General features: G+C 38.2%; 2 protein-coding genes across 2 annotated transcripts; one reads left to right on the top strand and one right to left on the bottom strand.

Moving 5' to 3' along the window:
• Positions 1-547: 547 nt before the first annotated feature.
• On the bottom strand, positions 548-19,230 carry LOC106143470 (protein 4.1 homolog). Its single transcript, XM_013345573.2, has 8 exons — positions 18,975-19,230; positions 12,177-12,304; positions 9,196-9,343; positions 8,321-8,437; positions 7,087-7,237; positions 6,680-6,832; positions 5,572-5,757; positions 548-2,203 (listed from the first exon to the last, which is right to left on the bottom strand). Exons 2-8 carry the CDS (start codon positions 12,294-12,296, stop codon positions 2,074-2,076), a joined length of 1,005 nt encoding a protein of 334 aa, XP_013201027.2. The 5' UTR covers positions 12,297-12,304; positions 18,975-19,230; the 3' UTR covers positions 548-2,073.
• LOC132903311 (lipase 1-like) lies at positions 3,216-4,978 on the top strand. The gene has a single exon (XM_060951318.1). The coding sequence runs from the start codon at positions 3,243-3,245 to the stop codon at positions 4,458-4,460; it is 1,218 nt and encodes a 405-aa protein (XP_060807301.1). The 5' UTR covers positions 3,216-3,242; the 3' UTR covers positions 4,461-4,978.
• Positions 19,231-19,637: the final 407 nt, after the last annotated feature.

Genomic DNA, 19,637 nt, shown 5'->3' with positions numbered 1-19,637 from the left:
ATTATATTATGCTAATTTGAATTGAATAAAATCAAATCACACTAAATACATACATATGTACATATCCCTTGCGGGGTAGACAGAGCCAACAGTCTTGAAAAGACAGAATGGCCACGTTCAGCTATTTGGCTTAATGATAGAATTGAGATTCAAATAGTGACAAGTTGCTAGCCCAACGCTTAAAAAAGAATCCCAAGTTTGTGAGCCTATCCCTTAGTCGCCTTTTACGACATCCATGGGAAAGAGAAGGAGTGGTCCTATTCTTTTTTGTATTGGTGCCGGGAACCACACGGCACAATTAATTAATTTGACAAAACCACTTGCCGGTCCAATAATAATGTTATTATTAAACCAGTGACTATTGTAGTAGTTACAACTGAAATGTACAAAATGATATGTAATAAATTAATTGAAATTGAAATTGTAGGTGACAGACAGTGGAGGCTTAGTAGGGACCCATTTTATCATTTAGGCACGGTACCCTAAAAATTAAGTATGTATAATGAAATGAAACTAATATTTAATTTTATTAAAGTAATTTATTCAGTCGTTTATAAAGTAGGACCTTATAAATAACAATTTATTTCAAAATGTTCGTGTCGATGTTGAAATGGCACTAAGTAATATTAATAATTTAATTTAATTCTAAACATTTTATAATAACACTAGCTGTGCCCGCGACTTCGTCTGCGTCGAATAATTATTATGGGCATCATTGAAGCCCTCAAGGATGAATAATTTTCCCCGTTTTTTCGCATTTTCCATTATTTCTTTGCTCCTTATAGTTGCAGCGTGATGTTATATAGCCTAAAGCCTTCCTTCCTCCTTTTTTCGTCGAATAGACCATGTCTATTCGACGTAAAAATAATTTTTCAATTCTGACCAGTAGTTCCTGACATTAGCGCGTTCAAACAAACAAACAAACTATTCAGCTTTTTAAGTAGATAGTATATATTGAGACGGTGAGGGAAAACATCGTGAGGAAACCTGCACATTCAGGCAACTGGATGTGTAACCATGATAGATCTAATACGTATTAGGTTTCACTGCAAAGGTTGCGGAGGTCAGACGGGAGTCGCTTCGTGTAAAAACCTGACTCACCCAATCCAGGATCCATGGTCAAAGGCATACCCAGGCTCCTCTCCAGAGTGGTTAGGATGCAACCGGGACTAAAGCCAGGAGGAGGAAGATTTATTTTATAATTTTGTCACTAGCCTATTCCTGTGGCTTTGCTGACATACAAACAGTGACTTACAAAAGTTCCTTATTATTATTGAATCTTAAAAACTAGAAATTGATTTTGCAACAAAAATATATTACAATAAAATGTTTTAATACCTATATGTATTTTGCGTAAAATACAAAAGTCAAACCTATTTTGTATTTGAAAATTACTTGGTACATAAAAAAAGCATTTATTATTCTAATTTTAGTTTTTTAACAAAATACTTTTTACATCTGATATTAGGTATAATAATACTGTGTAGCGTAACGTCTTGCGACACGACACGACTTAATTTTATTTATTTTTTTTATAAAATAGAATAGAATAGATTTATTTTCAAAATTGGATAAAAGGAATCACTTATTGACGTCACATCACTTAAATCTAATTATATCTAATTCCGCTTCCAGAAGAAGCGGCGGAACAAACTACACTGCAGCATATATCAGGCAACTAAAGCAGGCTGAGCGCTAAACTCCGCTAACCACACGAACTAAAAATTCTTAGTTATTATTAGATTGTGCGTTCTACCTGCCGTTGTCTTAGCGTTCTGCGACACGACACGATTTAAACTACTAGTTTTATTTCAGGGTGCCGTGTGGTTCCCGGCACCAATAGAAAAAAGAAACGGGCCACTCCATCTCTCTCCCATGGATGTCGTAAAAGGCGAATAAGGGTTAGGTATAAGCCTAACCCTTGGGATTCTTCTTTTAGGCGATGGGCTAGCAACCTGTCACTATTTGAATCTCAATTCCATCTTAAAGCCAAACAGCTGAACGTGGCCTATCAGTCTTTTCAAGACTGTTGGCTCTGTCTACCCGTATATAGACGTGATTACATGTTTTATTTCAGGCGACCAAAGCAGGTTGGGCGCTGGGCTCGGCGCGCAGTTGTCGTAACGTCCTGCGACACGACACGCGGCGGGAGCCCAGTCGCGGGAAGCCGGTCACCCGCTCCACTTTCACTGGAGTCTCCCGTCTGTGGATTTATATAAATATATAACTGTATTAAGTAAGTAAAATATACAAGTTTCAGTCCCAACAAAAACAAGATTTTATTCTTTATTAAAAATATTTTTTTTTTTTTGTGTTATTTGAGTATTTTATTTTAAAAAAACTGAAAATCAAAATACAACATGTAATAAAACGGTAAAAATATTTTGTCTGTACATTTAATATTTTGACTGAAACGGATAGAGAATTTTTTTTTACATTTTTTGTCTGTCTGATTAAGATTGAACTCGAACTTCACGCGGACGAAGTCGCGGGCAACAGCTAGTATATAAATAAAGTAAAATAATAAAAAAAATGAAGTTATAAATAAAGTATAGAATAGAATAGATTTATTTTCAAAATTGGATACAAGGTATCACTTTATTGACGTCACATAACTTAAATCTAATTATAACTACTACCGCTTCCAAAGCGCATGTGTAGAAGAAGCGGCGGAACAAACTACACTGCAGCATTTTCTTCGGACGTCAATTTACAAATATAGATCTCTTAAATCTAAATCGTGGACGAATGCACATTGTCTACATTAAAAAACATGAATGAATGTAGAACTAATGTAATGTACAATTATTTGTGCCGTGTGGTTCCCGGCACCAATAGAAAAAAAGAACAGGACCACTCCATCTCATTCCCATGGATGTCGTAATAGCGTCTAAGGGATAAGCTTTCAAACTTGAGATTCTTTTAGGCGATAGGCTAGCAACCTGTCTTTATTCTGAATCTCAATTTTATCTAATGATAGAATTGAGATTATGTGATTTAATAGCCTGTTAGCTGAACGTGGCCTTCCAGCCTTTTCCTCTGTCTACCCCGCAAATATATTAATGTACCTGATAATTACGATACTGCAACTATTTGTGCGCCTGATAGAAGGAACCATGAACTAACGACGGACAGAAAAAAATCTTAACTGATTCACGGTCGTGACCTATTGAATTATCCATACAAGCATTATTAGCATACAAAGATTTACTTATTACAAAATCATTTTACGTTTAAACGCCATGCACAGAGAACGCTTTGTCCAAATAATCATCACATTCCTAGTCTTAAAAGAGTGTTATAGTATTAATTTGAGGAACAATGTCGGCAGTGCAGTTCTAAACAGTCCCGATTCGGAGTTGAATTTCTCCCAGCTCGCTTGGAAATATGGATATGATTCGGAGCAGCATTACGTGACTACAGAAGATGGGTATATATTGACGACATTTAGGATGAAGGCCAGAAAATGTGGAGACAAAACACCACCGCTACTGCTCATGCATGGATTACTGATGAGCTCGGACACTTTCTTGGATGCAGGACCTGGAGTTGGACTGGCTTATCTTTTAGCAGACGCCTGCTATGACGTCTGGGTCGGCAATGTTCGAGGGAATTACCACTCCAGAGCTCATGTTACCCTGAATCCAGACATTGACGCCAAATTTTGGAACTTTTCATACGATCAAATGGGATATTACGATGTGCCAGCGACAGTCGATTATGTTTTGGAACAAACCGGTGAACGTAATTTGAGATACATTGGATATTCGCAAGGTGCCGGCTCGGCTTTCATTATGTGCTCCGAAAGACCGGGATACTGTGATAAATTAAGAGTTTTCATAACATTGGCGCCGTCTACGCGACATAAATACACGAAATCACAACTTGCCAGATCGCTGGTGATAAATTTTCGTAAATACGAACGCGTGTTGACAAAAGCAAGAGTGTACGAAGTGCTTGGTAAACCTGAATCGGTACCAGATTACGTTGCAATGTTTTGCCGGCTCAATATGGGGCCAGGGAGTATTTGCCGGTCAGCATTGACACTACTGGATAGTTCCCATCCTAGGTCAGTGACTCTTTCAACTGTTAGCACGTTATTTGGACATTTGACTGCGGGCACTTCTATTCACAACTTGGCACATTATGGACAGGACATGGTCAGTGATGATTTCCACAAATTTGATTACGGTGCTGATAATTTGAACGTTTATGGAACGAAATATCCTCCTAAATATAAATTACGAGCAACTACCGCTCCTGTGTTCATTATATATGGAGGGAATGATGGGTTGGTGGGCGTTAAAGATGTTGAATGGTTGGTGTCACAGTTACCTAATGTCATTGAGACGTGGCTGGTTCCTGATCCGAAATGGAATCACGTAGACTTTATGTACAGCCAACATATACCTACGTTGATATTTCCAAAAATACAACAATATTTGATGCGTTATAACTAGTGATATAAAAAATTGGTATTTTTATTTTCTGCATATCTATACCTACTAATATTATAAAGCTGTAGAGTTTGTTTGTTTGTTTGAACGCGCTAATCTCAGGAACTACTGGTTCGAATTTAAAAATTCTTTTGTTGAATAGACCATTTATCGAGGAAGGCTTTAGGCTGTATTACATCACGCTGCAACTATAAGGGGCGAAGAAATAATGGAAAATGTGAAAAAAGCGGGGAAACTTATTCACCCTTGAGAGCTTCAATGATGCCCAAAATACATAACTATTCCACGCGGACGTTGAATTTAAAAAATGCAGTTTTGTTATTATACGAAACATAATAATTAAACTTACTTTGTATTGTATTAGGTACAAGAACATTATCTAAGTTAGAACTAACAACATTTAATATTAACAATCATACAAATGTATTAGACTGTAATCATGTTAAGTTATGAATAAATGATAATTTATTCAACATTTCAATAACACTTGAATGTTGAATTTTCAAATCCCCAGAATTTCATAATTGAAGGTCCTCAATAGGATTCATAAGATTTTTTACATTACATTATTAATTTACAAAATATAGTTAAAATTATTAATTATACATAGGATAGTTTCAAAGTGAGTAAAGTAATGCCCTTTTTTCTATTGGTGCCGTGTGGTTCCCGGTACTAATAGAAAAAATAATAGGACCACTACATCTCTCTCCCTTGGATGTCGTAAAAGGCGACTAAGGGGTAGGCTTATAAACTTGGGATTCTTTTAGGGGATGGGCTAGCAATCTGTCACTATTTGAATCTCAATTCTATCTAAAAGCCAAATAGCTGAACGTGGCCTATCATTGTTTCCAAGACTATAGGCTCTGTCCATACCGCAAGGGAAATAGACGTGATATGAATGGAAGAATCTACAGTAATGTAATGTCTTAATGTCTTGTATAGCATGTAACTATTAACTCCTGTAAACTTATTGTCGGCTACTTTTAACGTTATATATATGTTCTATAACATTGGTTACCATAGGACAGGCATGTTGCCTAGTGTGGGACCAATTGTATAACCAATTGTAGCAAACCTAAATGTTAATAAATAAAATTTCATTTCATTTCATTACCTGAAGAAGATATGATGTTCCACACTGCATCTCCACAATTTCTTAGCGGCCGTAGTGGAGGGCAGTCTGAAGATGACGTGATTTTCAAATTCGTCAAATTCCCCTGTGCGCAGGCGCAGAGTGTATGTGCGTTTGTTGTAGCTGATCTTTGTGATCTTCGCCCAGGGGAAGCGGTTCATCACTTGGCTGTAACATATTAAATTTGTAGCGGGAGCGATGATTCGATTCGACCGCCACCAAAGGGAAGATCTTCCGCCAGGCTAGGTGTTATGCCTGGGGAACCGCGCGACAGACGATGTTGTGTCGGAGGTTGTATATATAGCTCCAATCCATGAAATCTCTGAAATCGCGATTTGGGTTCTTCGCTGCTATTGGCTGAGCGCGTCGATTTCTTCGAGATGATTGACAGTTGTTGTGTGATTTGATGTTGTCGACGAGTGGCGTAGAGATGTCGCCACAAAATTCATACATATATATATAATCACGTTTATATCCCTTGCGGGGTAGACAGAGCTAACTGTTTTAGGAGTAGAATGTATAGGATACAAAGTACAGGGTACAAGGTACAGGCTCAAGATACAGGGTGTGTACAGAGTAGAGTGTACATGGCACCAGGTAAATGCCACAGAGAACAGGGTACAGGGTGCAGGGTACAGGGTACAGGGTGCAGGGTGCAGGGTACAGGGTGTAGGGTACAGGGCACACGGCACAGTGCACAGTGCACAGGGTACAGGGTACAGGGCACAGGGTACAGGGTACATGTTACATGGTACAGGGTACAGGGTACAGGGCACACGGCACAGTGCACAGTGCACAGGGTACAGGGTGTAGGGTACAGGGCACACGGCACAGTGCACAGTGCACAGGGTACAGGGTACAGGGCACAGGGTACAGGGTACAGGGCACAGGGTACAGGGTACAGGGCACAGGGCACAGGGCACAGGGCACAGGGCACAGGGCACAGGGCACAGGGCACAGTGCACAGGGTACAGGGTACAGGGTACAGGGTACAGGGTACAGGGTACAGGGTACAGGGTACAGGGTACAGGGTACAGGGTACAGGGTACAGGGTACAGGGTACAGGGCACAGGGTACAGGGTACACTCACCCGTCCCTGAAGACGGCGACGCCGTGCGCGGTGACGGCCAGCACGATGTCCGCCCACTGCACGTCGCTGGCCACGTGGAGTTCGGCGCCGTACAGGGGCAACCTCTTAGCCGTTTCTAAGTAATTTAAGTCGGCTTCAGCCGGGGTTTGGCCTCTGTGAAAGAAAAAAAATACATGCATATAATCACGTCTATATCCCTTGCGGGGCAGACAGAGCCAACAGTCTTGAAAAGAATGATGGGCCACCATCAGCTTTTGATAACGATAATGAGTTGTTTTCTAGCCTTGATAAAAAAATTGATTATGGTTAATTATCATAAAAGTTACCTTTGTATCAATTGTAACCCTGTAAATCACCTAAAAAAAAGTCAGTCAATCTGTTGACAAAAAGCAAAAGAAGAAACTCACGTATGTTTCATATAGAGTTCATCAATTTTGTCCTCCATCTCGTCACAGAGCGCGAGCGGCGCACGCGCAGCCGGCGGCCGGTCGCCGCGCTCGGCCTGCCGCCGGTACGACGCTAGAAGCGCGTGCGTTATGTTGGAACACGTCAGGCGTCCTGGGTATAGGAATACATACACATACATATACATGTGGTCACGTCTATAACCCTTGCGGGCTAGACAGAGCCAACAGTCTTGAAAAGACTGAATGGCCACGTTCAGCTATTTGGCTTAATGATAGAATTGAGATTCAAATAGTGAGGTTGCTAGCCCATCGCCTAAAAAAGAATTCCAAGTTTGTAAGCCTATCCCGTAGTCGCCTTTTACGTCATCCATGGGAAAGAGGTGGAGTGGTCCTATTCTTTTTTGTATTGATGCCGGGAACCACACGGCACGGTACAGAAATACATACATACATACATAAAATCACGCCTCTTTCCTGGAGGGGTAGGCAGAGACTACCTCTTTCCACTTGCCACGATCTCTGCATACTTCCTTCGCTTCATCCACATTCATAACTCTCTTCATGCAAGCTCGGCGGTTTCGGGTACTTTTGACCTGACCCTTTACCAGGACGGTACAGAAATACAGTCTTTTTATCTGAATCTGAGGCGCGTGAGTTATGTTACAACATGTCACGCGGCCTGGGTATAGGAATACGGTCTTTTTATCTGAATCTGAGGCGCGTGAGTTATATTAGAACATGAGACCTTATATATCTTTCCAAGAAAACACCAATCGGCACTGCCAGGTGGATGATTATTGTAGGAAGCATAGTTATAAAAGTTATTTACATATTCCTACAGAAGATAGAAGGAGAAAAGAGGAGAGAAATAATCAGTTTTAAAATGTATATATTATTCAACGTATAAATTCCGAACATGTAACAATAAAAATATTTTTGATATATCCTACTACTATTATATCCTACTACTATTATAAAGGCGAAAGTTTGTATGGATGTTTGTTACTCTTTCATGCAAAAACTACTGAACCGATTACCATGAAATTTGGTATGTAGGTAGCTGAAGACCCAGAATAACACATAGGCTACTTTTTATCCCAGAGTTCCCGCGGGATTGATAGGGTTTCCATGCGGACGAAGTCGCGGGCGGCGGTCTCTAATAAAACAAAATCATGGCAACCGTTGCTATGGCGTATACCAAGAAGGTTGCCTACAATCATCATGTCAATGTTACCTTCCATGAGATCTTTGCTGACCGCCAACACAAGCTGATGCCTGGTGAGGTCATCGCCCAGCTCTGAAGGCTCCGGAGGGTAGAATTTCACTGCGAATTTCACATCCCAAGGCTCATCTGAAAGTGGAATGAAAAGTGTCCGAATGTCCGTTTTGACGGCCTCTGTGGCGCAGCGGTTATATGTTTGACGATGACACCTGAGGTCCCGGGTTCGAATCCCGGTGAGGATATGATGAGAAACGAATTTTCTCTGATCGGTCAGGGTCTTGGATGTTTATCTATCTAAGTGTTTATTATAAAATATAGTATCGTTGAGTTAGTATACAAGTTTCGAACTTACTTCGAGGCTAACTTAATCTGTGTAATTTGTCCCGTATATATATATTTATCTGTGTGGATCTAGGCACTTCGGAATAGGATTACTGTATCTCTTGTTCGAGGATCGTAAAATGATATTACTGGAAAATTCACATTAATTTATGGGCTAACAACCTGTCACTATTTGAATCACAATTCTATCATCAAGCCAAACAGCCGAACGTGGCCTATCAGTCTTGTCAAGATTCTTAACTCTGTCTACCCCGCGAGGGATAACATACATACATACATAAAATCACGCCTCTTTCCCGGAGGGGTAGGTAGAGACTACCTCTTTCCACTTGCCACGATCTCTGCATACTTACTTTGCTTCATCCACATTCATAACTCTCTTAATGCATGCTCAGCGGTTTCGGATACTTTTGACCTGACCCTTTACCAGGACGTCCTTAATTTGATCAAGATACGTTCGTCTAGGTCTTCCCACTCCGACCTTTCCCTCCACACTCATATTACATATATTACATGTATTACATATGTAACAAAATAGCACTTACTTTTGAAAGTCTTAGACAGTCTCCTGTTGAGATCTACCCAGAGCCTAGGGTCCCCTCGTTGGGCGTGAAGCAGCCCGAAGTAGTCCTTCTCCACCAGGTCCAGGTTATCACACACTTTGTCCAAAAGATCAGAGCCACGGGCTTTCCTCTGTAATACAAACATACATATGGTCCCGTCTAGTTGACCTGCACTAGCACCTAGGTCATAACTGAAAATCAGCGTAGTTATTGCTCTATAGCAATAAATTCGTTCAGTTGTGACCTTTTTGTAGGTATTGCTGCAACTCACACCCTAATTAATTTGTATTTCATATGAAATTGTAAATTGTGTGTAGCAAATCAAATAAATGAATTATCTTTCTATCTATCTATATCCCTTACGGGGTAGACATAGCGTCGGCTCTGTCTAGTCTCGATTCGGTAAGGTGCTTCGCTCTAATAGGCTTAATGATAGAATTGAGATTCAAACAGTGTCACTGTTTGAATCTCAAGTTGGTTGCTAGCCTATCGCCTAAAAAAGAATCCCAAGTTTGTAAGTTTTAACCTTAGTCGCCTTTTACGACATCCATGGGAAAGAGATGGAGTGATCCTATTCATTTTTGTATTGGTGCCGGGAACCACACGGCACAAGGAATTTCTTTTAGCCATAAGACTGCAAAAGCTTATTTGCAATGCTATAAATAGCAAACAAATAAAATAATAAACTTCGTTTTCTTGTCGTGGTTAAAAAAAGAAAAACAAAATCATCTACAAGTCTGCATAATGACTCGTTCAGTCAGACAAAAAGGAAAGAAAACAAAAGATCTTTGGTATGGGATCGCAAAAAGATAAGCATTTCAAGGTGATCTGGATCCAATCTGACTAACAACTAACTTGTGTTTTGTTGCCGTGAAATTTATAAATTTTCAAATTCAAAACTTTTATTCATTTTTAGCTGTCCCGGAGAACGTTGTTTTGCATTTGTGGGTATGAAAAATAGATTCTCAGACCTACTCAATATGTTCAACAAAATTTCATGAGAATCGGTCAAGCCGTTTCGCGGGCATTCGTTTCCGTACGAGGAGTACGGCATTGCCCGCGACTCCGTCCGCGTGGTATAGTTATTTTGGGCATCATTGAAGCCCTCAAGGAGGAATAATTTTCCCCGTTTTATTCACATGTTCCATTATTTCTTCGCTCCTTATAGTTGCAGCGTGATGTTATATAGCCTAAAACCTTCCTCGATAAATAGTCTATTCAACACAAAAAGAATTTTTCAATTCGAACCAGTAGTTTCTGAGATTAGCGCGTTCAAACAAACAAACTCTTCAGCTTTATAATATTAGTATAGATGTATGTTGCCTTAACAGTTCTCATCTCTATAACCCATTTAGTTCATCGATTCGATCTTATCCTATTTATAAAATCCACATCTGAACATTAAACACTCAAGATTTACAACATCTTAACGCGAAAACAATTTACAAGCACTTTGTCAGATTTATGTATCCTGCCTATGTACAGTTGGCCACATAGAAAATGATATTACTTACGTATCGTTTACACGGATGTCGTAATAGGCGACTAAAGGGGTGGCTAATAGACTTGGGATTGTTCTTGTTGGCGATGTTTTTACATGCATACATACATAACCATACATACATACATAACCATACATACATACAAACATATGATCACGTCTATATCCCTAGCGGGGTAGACAGAGCCACCAGTCTTGAAAAGGCTGATAGGCCACGCTCAGCTGTTTGGCTTAGTGATAGAATTGAGATTCAAATAGTGACAGGTTGCTAGCTCATCGCCTAAAAGAGGAATCCCAAGTTTATAAGCCTATCCCTTAGTCGCCTTTACGACATCCGTGGGAAAGAGATAGAGTGGTCCTATTCTTTTTTGTAATGGTGCCGGGAACCACACGGCACATACATAACCAACCTGCCACTATTGAATTTCAATAAATATGGTGAACGCGGCCTGTCTGTCTTTTTAAGGCTAATGGCTCTGTCTACCCTTCAGGGGGTATAGACGTGATTATTTGTACAAAATATGTAAGTATCGTTTTTAAGTACAGCTAGTCCCAACTTATATTGCAAATTCGATAGTAATTTTATTAGTTTGTTCGTTGTCTCTTCACGCGTTATCTACTAAACCAAGCTTCTTGAAATTACTCGTATATAAAGGATATACATAGGGTATCTCTTCCCGTTAAAAGCTATAGTTCCCGTAGGATTAGCGAAAAACTTGGGGGGTTAGTGCGAGTTTTACATTGTATGTGATTTTATCAGCGCCATCTAGTGGTGTAATAGAAAACTAAAGATAAATTTATATGTATACTAGCTGTCCCGGCAAACGTTGTTGTGCCATATAAATTTATTTTAATTAATTTCTTGTTAAAAAGAAATGTTAAGTGTGGACAATTCTTATCACTAAGGGATATGGAAAATAAATGTTGGCCGATTCTCAGACCTACTCAATGTGCCCACAAAATTTCATGAGAATCGGTCAAGCCGTTTCAGAGGAGGTACGGGAACGATATTGTGACACTAGAATTTTATATACATACATACATACATATGATCACGTCTATATCCCTGGCGAGGTAGACAGAGCCACCAGTCTTGAAAAGACTGATAGGCCACGCCCACCTGTTTGGCTTAGTGATAGAATTGAGATTCGATTGAGAGAGAGAATTTTAAATATACATACATACATATGGTCACGTCTATATCCCTTGCGGGGTAGACAGAGCCAACAGTCTTGAAAAGACTGAATGGCCACGTTCAGCTATTTGGCTTAATGATAGAATTGAGATTCCAATAGTGACAGGTTGCTAGCCCATCGCCTAAAAAGAAATCCCAAGTTTGTTAGCCTATCCCTTAGTCGCCTTTTACGACATCCACGGGAAAGAGATGGAGTGGTCCTATTCTTTTTTGTATTGGTACAGGGAACCACACGGCAATTTTATATATAAGATGTTATTAACTTACATCCATGTCCACAGTGATATGCTCTCCATCCATCAGCTCCACCCTGACTCTCCTGGTGTCTCCCATTCTTCGTTCCCGCCAGCCTTCCTCGGGAGTGAGGCGACGGAGACTCTCGCGCATTATAACGCCTGGAAAACAATGTTGTTTCATCATGACTTTAACTTACAGTACCTGGGTTACCGAGCGGTGTTTGGTGCTATATTTTTGTTAACTTTTTTTAAGCTTGTAGTAATTATTCACGTCTGTGATAATAATTTGTCAAATGATGATTGATGTCCCTTACGATACTCCTCACAATTAAAATGATAAAATGGCCTTTTTCCAATTATATGCCAATCTATAGCTGATCTTATGTTACACAATGTCGAACGGTTAAGAAATTAACATTTTTTTTTTAATAAATATATATTTTTTTTTAATAAATTATTTTTAATGAAAAAAATTACAAAGTACCTGTAACAAAACAGTGCCGTGTGGTTCCCGGCACCAATAAAAATACAATCGTAAAAGGCGACTGAGGGATAGGCTTACAAACTTGGGATTCTTTTTTAGGCGATGGGCTAGCAACCTGTCACTATTTGAATCTCAATCCTATCATTAAGCCAAAAAGCTGAACGTGGCTATTGGCTATTGCCACGTTCTATTGACTATTGGCTCTGTCTACCCCGCAAGGGATATAGACGTGACCATATGTATGTATGTACAAAATGTTAAGAAATATCACATGTTACAAAATGTAATACGAATTGAGAATCTCTTTTTGTTAAGTCGGTTGAAGAGTTTCCGCTTGACCGGTGGTCGACTTGACCATCCGATATGGGTAATGAGTTACGTGTATTGAAGCACAAAGGTAATACAATATGGATATTAATTTTTAACGGAAATTACCTTTTATTTGAAACTTGGAGAGGAAATGTGTTCTACAACTACATATACTTATAAAGCTGAAGAGTTTGTTTGTTTGAACGCGCTTATCACAGGAACTACTGGTACTAACTCAAAGATACTATATTTTATAATAAATACTTACATATATAGATAAACCATTCCACGTATACATACATACACAGATACACCATACATTTTATACACAGATTGAGCCTCGAAGTAAGTTCGACACTTGTGTTACGAGATACTAACTCAACGATACTATATTTATAATAAATACTTATATAGATGAACATCCATGACCCAGGCCAATCAGTAAAAGTTCTTTTCTCATCATGCCCTGGCCGGGATTCGAACCCTGGACCTCCGGTGTCACAGACAAGCGTACTGCCGCTGCGCCACAGAGGCCGTCAATGAATGATGATATTCCCATTGTTAATTTCTCTTTTAATAATTGCTACAAGAAAGGTTTTCAATCGGTTTCACCCGACATTGTTGAGTTTATCTTTCGTTTAAAACGCTTTCCCTAGAGTCACACACCTTTATGGTTAACGAGAGGTGTATGTATGTATTATGTATATTATGTATATATTAACATTATGTATATATTAACAAAGCCGAATATATTTATTCACTTATATACGTACACGTGTCAAAAAATAAAATTAGAAATTAAAATAATCCTCCAGTGCCGTAAAAAACAAAGAATAGGACCACTCCATCTCGTTCCCATGGATGTCGTAAAAGCCGACTAAGGGATAGGCTTATAAACTTGGGTTTCTTCTTTTAAGCGATGTACTAACAACCTGTCACTATGTGAATCTCAATTCTGTCATCAAGCTAAAAAGCTGAACGTGGATTATCAGTATTTTCAAGACTGTTGGCTCTGTGTACCCCGCAAGGGATATAGACGTGACTATATATTTATTCAGTATATTAACTAACTTGGGATTCTTCTCGTAGGGTAGATGGTCTAGCAACCTGTCGCTATTTGAATCTCAAATGCCATCTTTAAGCCGCTAACAGCTGAACGTAGCCTTACAGTCTTTGCGAGGCTGTTGGCTCTGTTTACTCCGTAAGGGATAGGTAGACGTGACTTAATGAATGAATGAACCACTAGACCACATAAAGAACGTAACCTATTTGACAAATTTTAAACCACTACAAAATTTTTGATACTTACACACATAAATAAAATCACGCCTCTTTCCCGGAGATGTAGGCAGAGACTACCTCTTTCCACTTGCCACGATCTCTGCATACTTCCTTCGCTTCATCCACATTCATACCTCTCTTCATGCAAGCTCGGCGGTTTCGGGTACTCTTTAAAATTTGATAACTACAATTATTACCTACTACAATTATTAAAAAAAAGGTACAATTCTGCTCTATCCACTAAATTGTATAGGTATGCTTAAGCCTTAAATACGAGTAACTAAGTATAAATAATAGTTGTCCATCGTTAAGGAGCGAACCTTAGCGAATATTTAAATGAGTTTAATAATTTAATTGTGCATACGACTATAATGTCATTTGTATGCAAAACATTGTACGTATATATGTATTTGGTGACAATGGACAATGTACGTAGTTAGGTATATTATTTCAAAAATATTACAAACAAAATATATTTTTTTAAACTCAATCTCGATTTTAGGAAATCTACAAATGAGCGTTGAGGTAAAAAAAGAGTTCTTAGTCTGCGTCTTATTTTCACTATGATTGTTTTTTTTTTATTATTATTATTTTATTTATCTTTAGCTTTCTGATTTGTTTGCTATTTGATGTAACTCAAACTCAGTTGGCTAATGTTTTTTACTTTGATGACACAAATATACATATATATACGGGTCTAATTACACTTATTAAGTTCGAGACTTGTGTTACGAGATACTAACTCAACGATACTATGGATACAAATGGCTATGATTGGTTTGATGGCGAGTGACGTTCGTGAAGTCTTCACAGCCACTATGTTTCGACAAATCACGGCATCAAATTTTAACCCTTCAGATACGCTCCACCGCCCAACATGAGGTCATGCTCCACTAGGCAGATTTCTCTATACAAACGACTTATCTTTCACTATTTATTTACATATATATGTACATATGATCACGTCTTTATCCCACGTTCAGCTGTTTGGCTTAACGATAGAATTGAGATTCAAATAGTGACAGGTTGCTCGCCCATCGCCTAAAAGAAGAATCCCAAGTTTAAAAGCCTATTCTTTAATCGCCTTCTACGACATCCATGGGAACGAGATGGAGTGTCCAATTTTTTTTTTATAGGTGCCGGGAATCACACGGCACTATTTATTTAGATGATATTATTATTACTTCTGTCTTTGATAAAAAATTAATAGAATAATTATACATGCACATAAAGTATCTCTTACGGGGTAGACAGAGTCGAGTCTCGACAAGTCTGAAAGGGCACGTAAAATAGGGACAGGTTGCTAGCGCATCGCCTAAAAGAAGAATCCCAAGTTTATAAGCGAATAGGCTTATAAATTTAGTCCGTTTTTAAAAAAAAGACATATATTTCTTTCATATATATTTCCAGCTGTAAACTATCAATGTACGCAGCAAATAAATATTATTGCTGAATAACAGAATTTGAACTGTCTGTAATATAATTGTTTCAAGAATATCTAAACTTGGCACTATTCCACGCACTAACATTGGCACTTAACAGTTTGTAGATTCTGTAGCATCCCATCTTATCTTATCTTATCTTATCTTATCTTATCTTACTTATAATAAATCTGTAGAGAGGTCAATTCTGTACATGGAATATATTTTCAAAATAACTATCAGGGGGTGATTAGTGACCGATACTGATGCCAAAAATGCAATCAATAAAATTTTTGTCTGTCTATCTGTCTGTCTGTATGTTCTTTATAGAAACAAAAACTACTTGACGGATTTTAATGAAACTTGGTACAGTTATTCTTCATACTACAGAGCAGGTTATAGTATACTTTTCATTACGCTACAATCAGTAGGAGCAGAGCAGTGAAAGAAAATGTTGGGAAAACGGGAGAAGTTCCTTGATTTTTTAAGCTTTTTTTAAATTTTTCACGTTGAACCAGTAGTTCCTGAGATTAGCGCGTTCAAACAAACAAACAAACAAACTCTTCAGCTTTACAATATTAGTATAGATGTGCAAGTTTCTTCATGGTGTTTACTCTCTTCGTATACCATAATGCTCGACTCGAGGGAAATCATTTCAATTCGATATACGTTTTAACGTAGGTATGTAATTTACAACGGAATACCATATAACGTAAACATCCATTAGTTAAATGTCTGTATTGAACAGGATTTGGTTTAAAAATACTTAGGTACTTATAATATTTGAATTCTGAAATTTTATTACAAAGCTATCTAGAAATTCAAGACCTGGGCCGTAGTCTGTAGTCATACATTCACTGTCTAAAAAGTTAACTAACTAAATGAGTTTCTCAACAAAGGAATTGCATTAAAAAGTACCTAATTAGCAGTATATTAGTCCATCTTCGTTAAAATAGTGTGAGAAATGACACATTAGTAACTTTTTGGAATGACGTCAAACAGTGATGATATGAGTAAGTATTCGTATAAGTACTCTACTGACTTTCGCCCGCGGCTCCGCCCGCGTGAATTTAGCCCCACCTACACGCGAATTTAGCAACACTAACAAAATAATCCATGGTTTTACGCAAATCCCGCATAAGCAAAGCCCCGCGTAAAAAAAGGTAGTAAGTACAAACTAATATTATAAAAGTAAGTTCATCTGTTCGATTCGCGGCACCAATAAAAAAAAAAAGAAAAGTACCATTTTCATCTTGTTTCCATGGATGTCGTAAAAGGCGACTAAGGGATAGGCTCATTAACTTGGGATTCTTCTTTTATTCGATGGGTTAGCAAAGTGAACGTGGCCTATCAGTCTGTTCAAGAATATTGGTTGGCTTTAGATAGAATTGAGATTCAAATAGTGACAGGTTGCTAGCCTTAAAGAAGAATCCCAAGTTTATAAACATATCCCTTAATCGCCTTTTACGATATCCACGGGAAAGAGGTGGAGTGGTCCTATTCTTTTTTCTATTGATGCCGTGAACCACACGGCACTAATAGATAGATAGATTTAATACCCTTTATTCCACATTAATTATAACAAAATTTACTACTGTGCAGTATGCCTTCAGTGCCGTGTGGTTCTCGGCACCAAAATAAAAAATGTCAAAGCGCACTATACTTTTAATCTCAAAACATTTCTCAACCACTCCCGCGCCTAGTCTCTGAGGTCACAGGAGTATTATCAATTTGACCTGGATACCGTGTTAATCTGTGTAGTAATTAAGGCTATCTAGACACCAATTTCTTTGGACTTTGAAAGTTTTTAACAATTCTTTGGCAGTTTAGGTGGGTAGCCGTATTAATTATTTTGGTAAACTACATACATATGTATAATCACGTCTATGTCCCTTGCGGGGTAGACAGAGCCGGCAGTCTTGAAAAACTGATAGGCTACGTGTAACTTATAGGATCGCCTAAAAGAAAAATGCCAAGTTTATGAGCCTATCCCTTAGTCGCCTTTTACGACACTCATGGGAAAGACATGGACCTACTTACTTTTAAATGAAACATATTCAGATTCACATCACATCTTTATCCCTTATGTGGTAGACAGTGCCAACAGCAACGAATATTTTTGACTTAAAAGAACTCGTTTAAAAATATATGCATACATACATACATATGGTCACGTCTATATCCCTTGCGGGGTAGACAGAGCCAACAGTCTTGAAAAGACTGAATGGCCACGTTCAACTATTTGGCTTAATGATAAAATTGAGATTCAAATAGTGACAGGTTGCTAGCCCATCGCCTAAAATAAGAATCCCAATTTTGTAAGCCTATCCCTTAGTCGCCATTTACGACATCCATGGGAAAGAGGTGGAGTGGTCCTATTCTTTTTTGTATTGGTGCCGGGAACCACACGGCAATTTTAAAAATACAATTTATATTAATTCGATCCGATGATGACTATTCAAGTCACGACAATTCTACCGAATCTGAATTCTTCGCTTCACAGGAGGTGGCTACCTACGCGTAGTTAACGGTTCCCGTCACGATTTTGCCGCGATTCGCGAGAAATTGATCGGAAATTGAGACGGTTTTTTTTTCTATCGAGTCAAAATATTTATATCAGGTTTTGAGATTTGTATTTAACTAACATATGTTCCGTAGAATGACATATTTTTTTTTCGATTAATGCAGTGAATCTATACTAATACTAATCTATCCTACTAATATTATAGAGCTGAAGAGTTTGTTTGAAAACGCTTATTTCAGGAACTACTGGTTCGAATTGAAAAATTATGTGTGTGTTAAGACCATTTATCCAGGAATGCTTTAGGCTATATAACATCACGCTGCAACTATTAGCAGCGAATAAATAATGGAAAATGTGAAAAAAAACCGGGGAAAAATATTCTTCCTTGAGGGCTTCAATGATGCCCAAAATAACTAAGTATACCACGCGAACGAAGTCGCGGGCACAGCTAGTTACTTAATAAATCTCTTCGAAAAATTAAATTACTACAACTAAGGAAAAATTTTTTAGCTCTATGAAGTAGGAGTCTACTTAATTAGGGAACTAAGTTAACTGAATTTAATGACTCCGCATGGTTACGAAAAGCTTCACAGAAAAAAAAAACTTGGCAACCATTTTTTTAAAGCTCATTTCATATTCATCGTTCACCTCAATGTAAAACCCGATTTTTACAGGTTTCGGATAAGAGAGCTGGTTAGGAGTTTGTCACAGGCAAAGGTCAACGCCTTCCCCGGTATTTCAAGTCCTGTCCCGCGTCTTCTCGGCAACGAAGTTGTTAAACTACTCGTAACAATAATTAAAAGTACCAACCTCAATTAACCGCCTAGGTCCGGAGTAATTCTGAAAACACAATTAAATTCCAGTAATAAACAAACAATTGAATCTAACTAATCGAACGACAAACGCGCCTTTTCTCAAAAAATTCTCAATTCAAATTTATTTTTTTAGTCTCAATTTTTTTTTTATTGACTACTTATATACTTTTTTTCAGGCAAAGTTATCGTTAGGAACTAATTAAAAAAATGATAATTTTTTAATCTCGCGGGTTGAAATGCGCTGCCGCGCGTGCGCCGGTTTGCGTGAAACTAGTTTCCGTGACCGGTCATGCTCGTGGTTGCATTCAAAGGTTTACTCGTGCTGGACAGAGCAAGCCACACGTTTATCCCTTTCTCTGCGTTTACAGGCGATTGCTTTGTAGAATTAATGCAGACAGGCGCATGTTTATAATGTTAATGATTCATTCATCGATGGCTATCCAAGATAGGAAATGTGGTTAGCATTCATAAGCATAACATGGTTTTGGCTCTTTGAATTTATTATGATTACTACTTAATTGTTTGTTTGTGTATTAGCTCTTTATTGCACATAAAAATAAATATAACAAATTAAAAAACATTTATTGGATTTAGAAGAATATTTACAATAAAAACAAATACAAACTTATCCCAAAAGGGATTTCTTCCAGTCAACCAA

The sequence above is a fragment of the Amyelois transitella genome, chromosome 24 (assembly GCF_032362555.1).
Source record: "Amyelois transitella isolate CPQ chromosome 24, ilAmyTran1.1, whole genome shotgun sequence".
NCBI classification, from domain to species: Eukaryota; Metazoa; Arthropoda; class Insecta; order Lepidoptera; family Pyralidae; genus Amyelois; species Amyelois transitella.
Note: the sequence above shows the minus strand (reverse complement) of the source record. Positions and strands in the feature narration are given on the sequence as shown.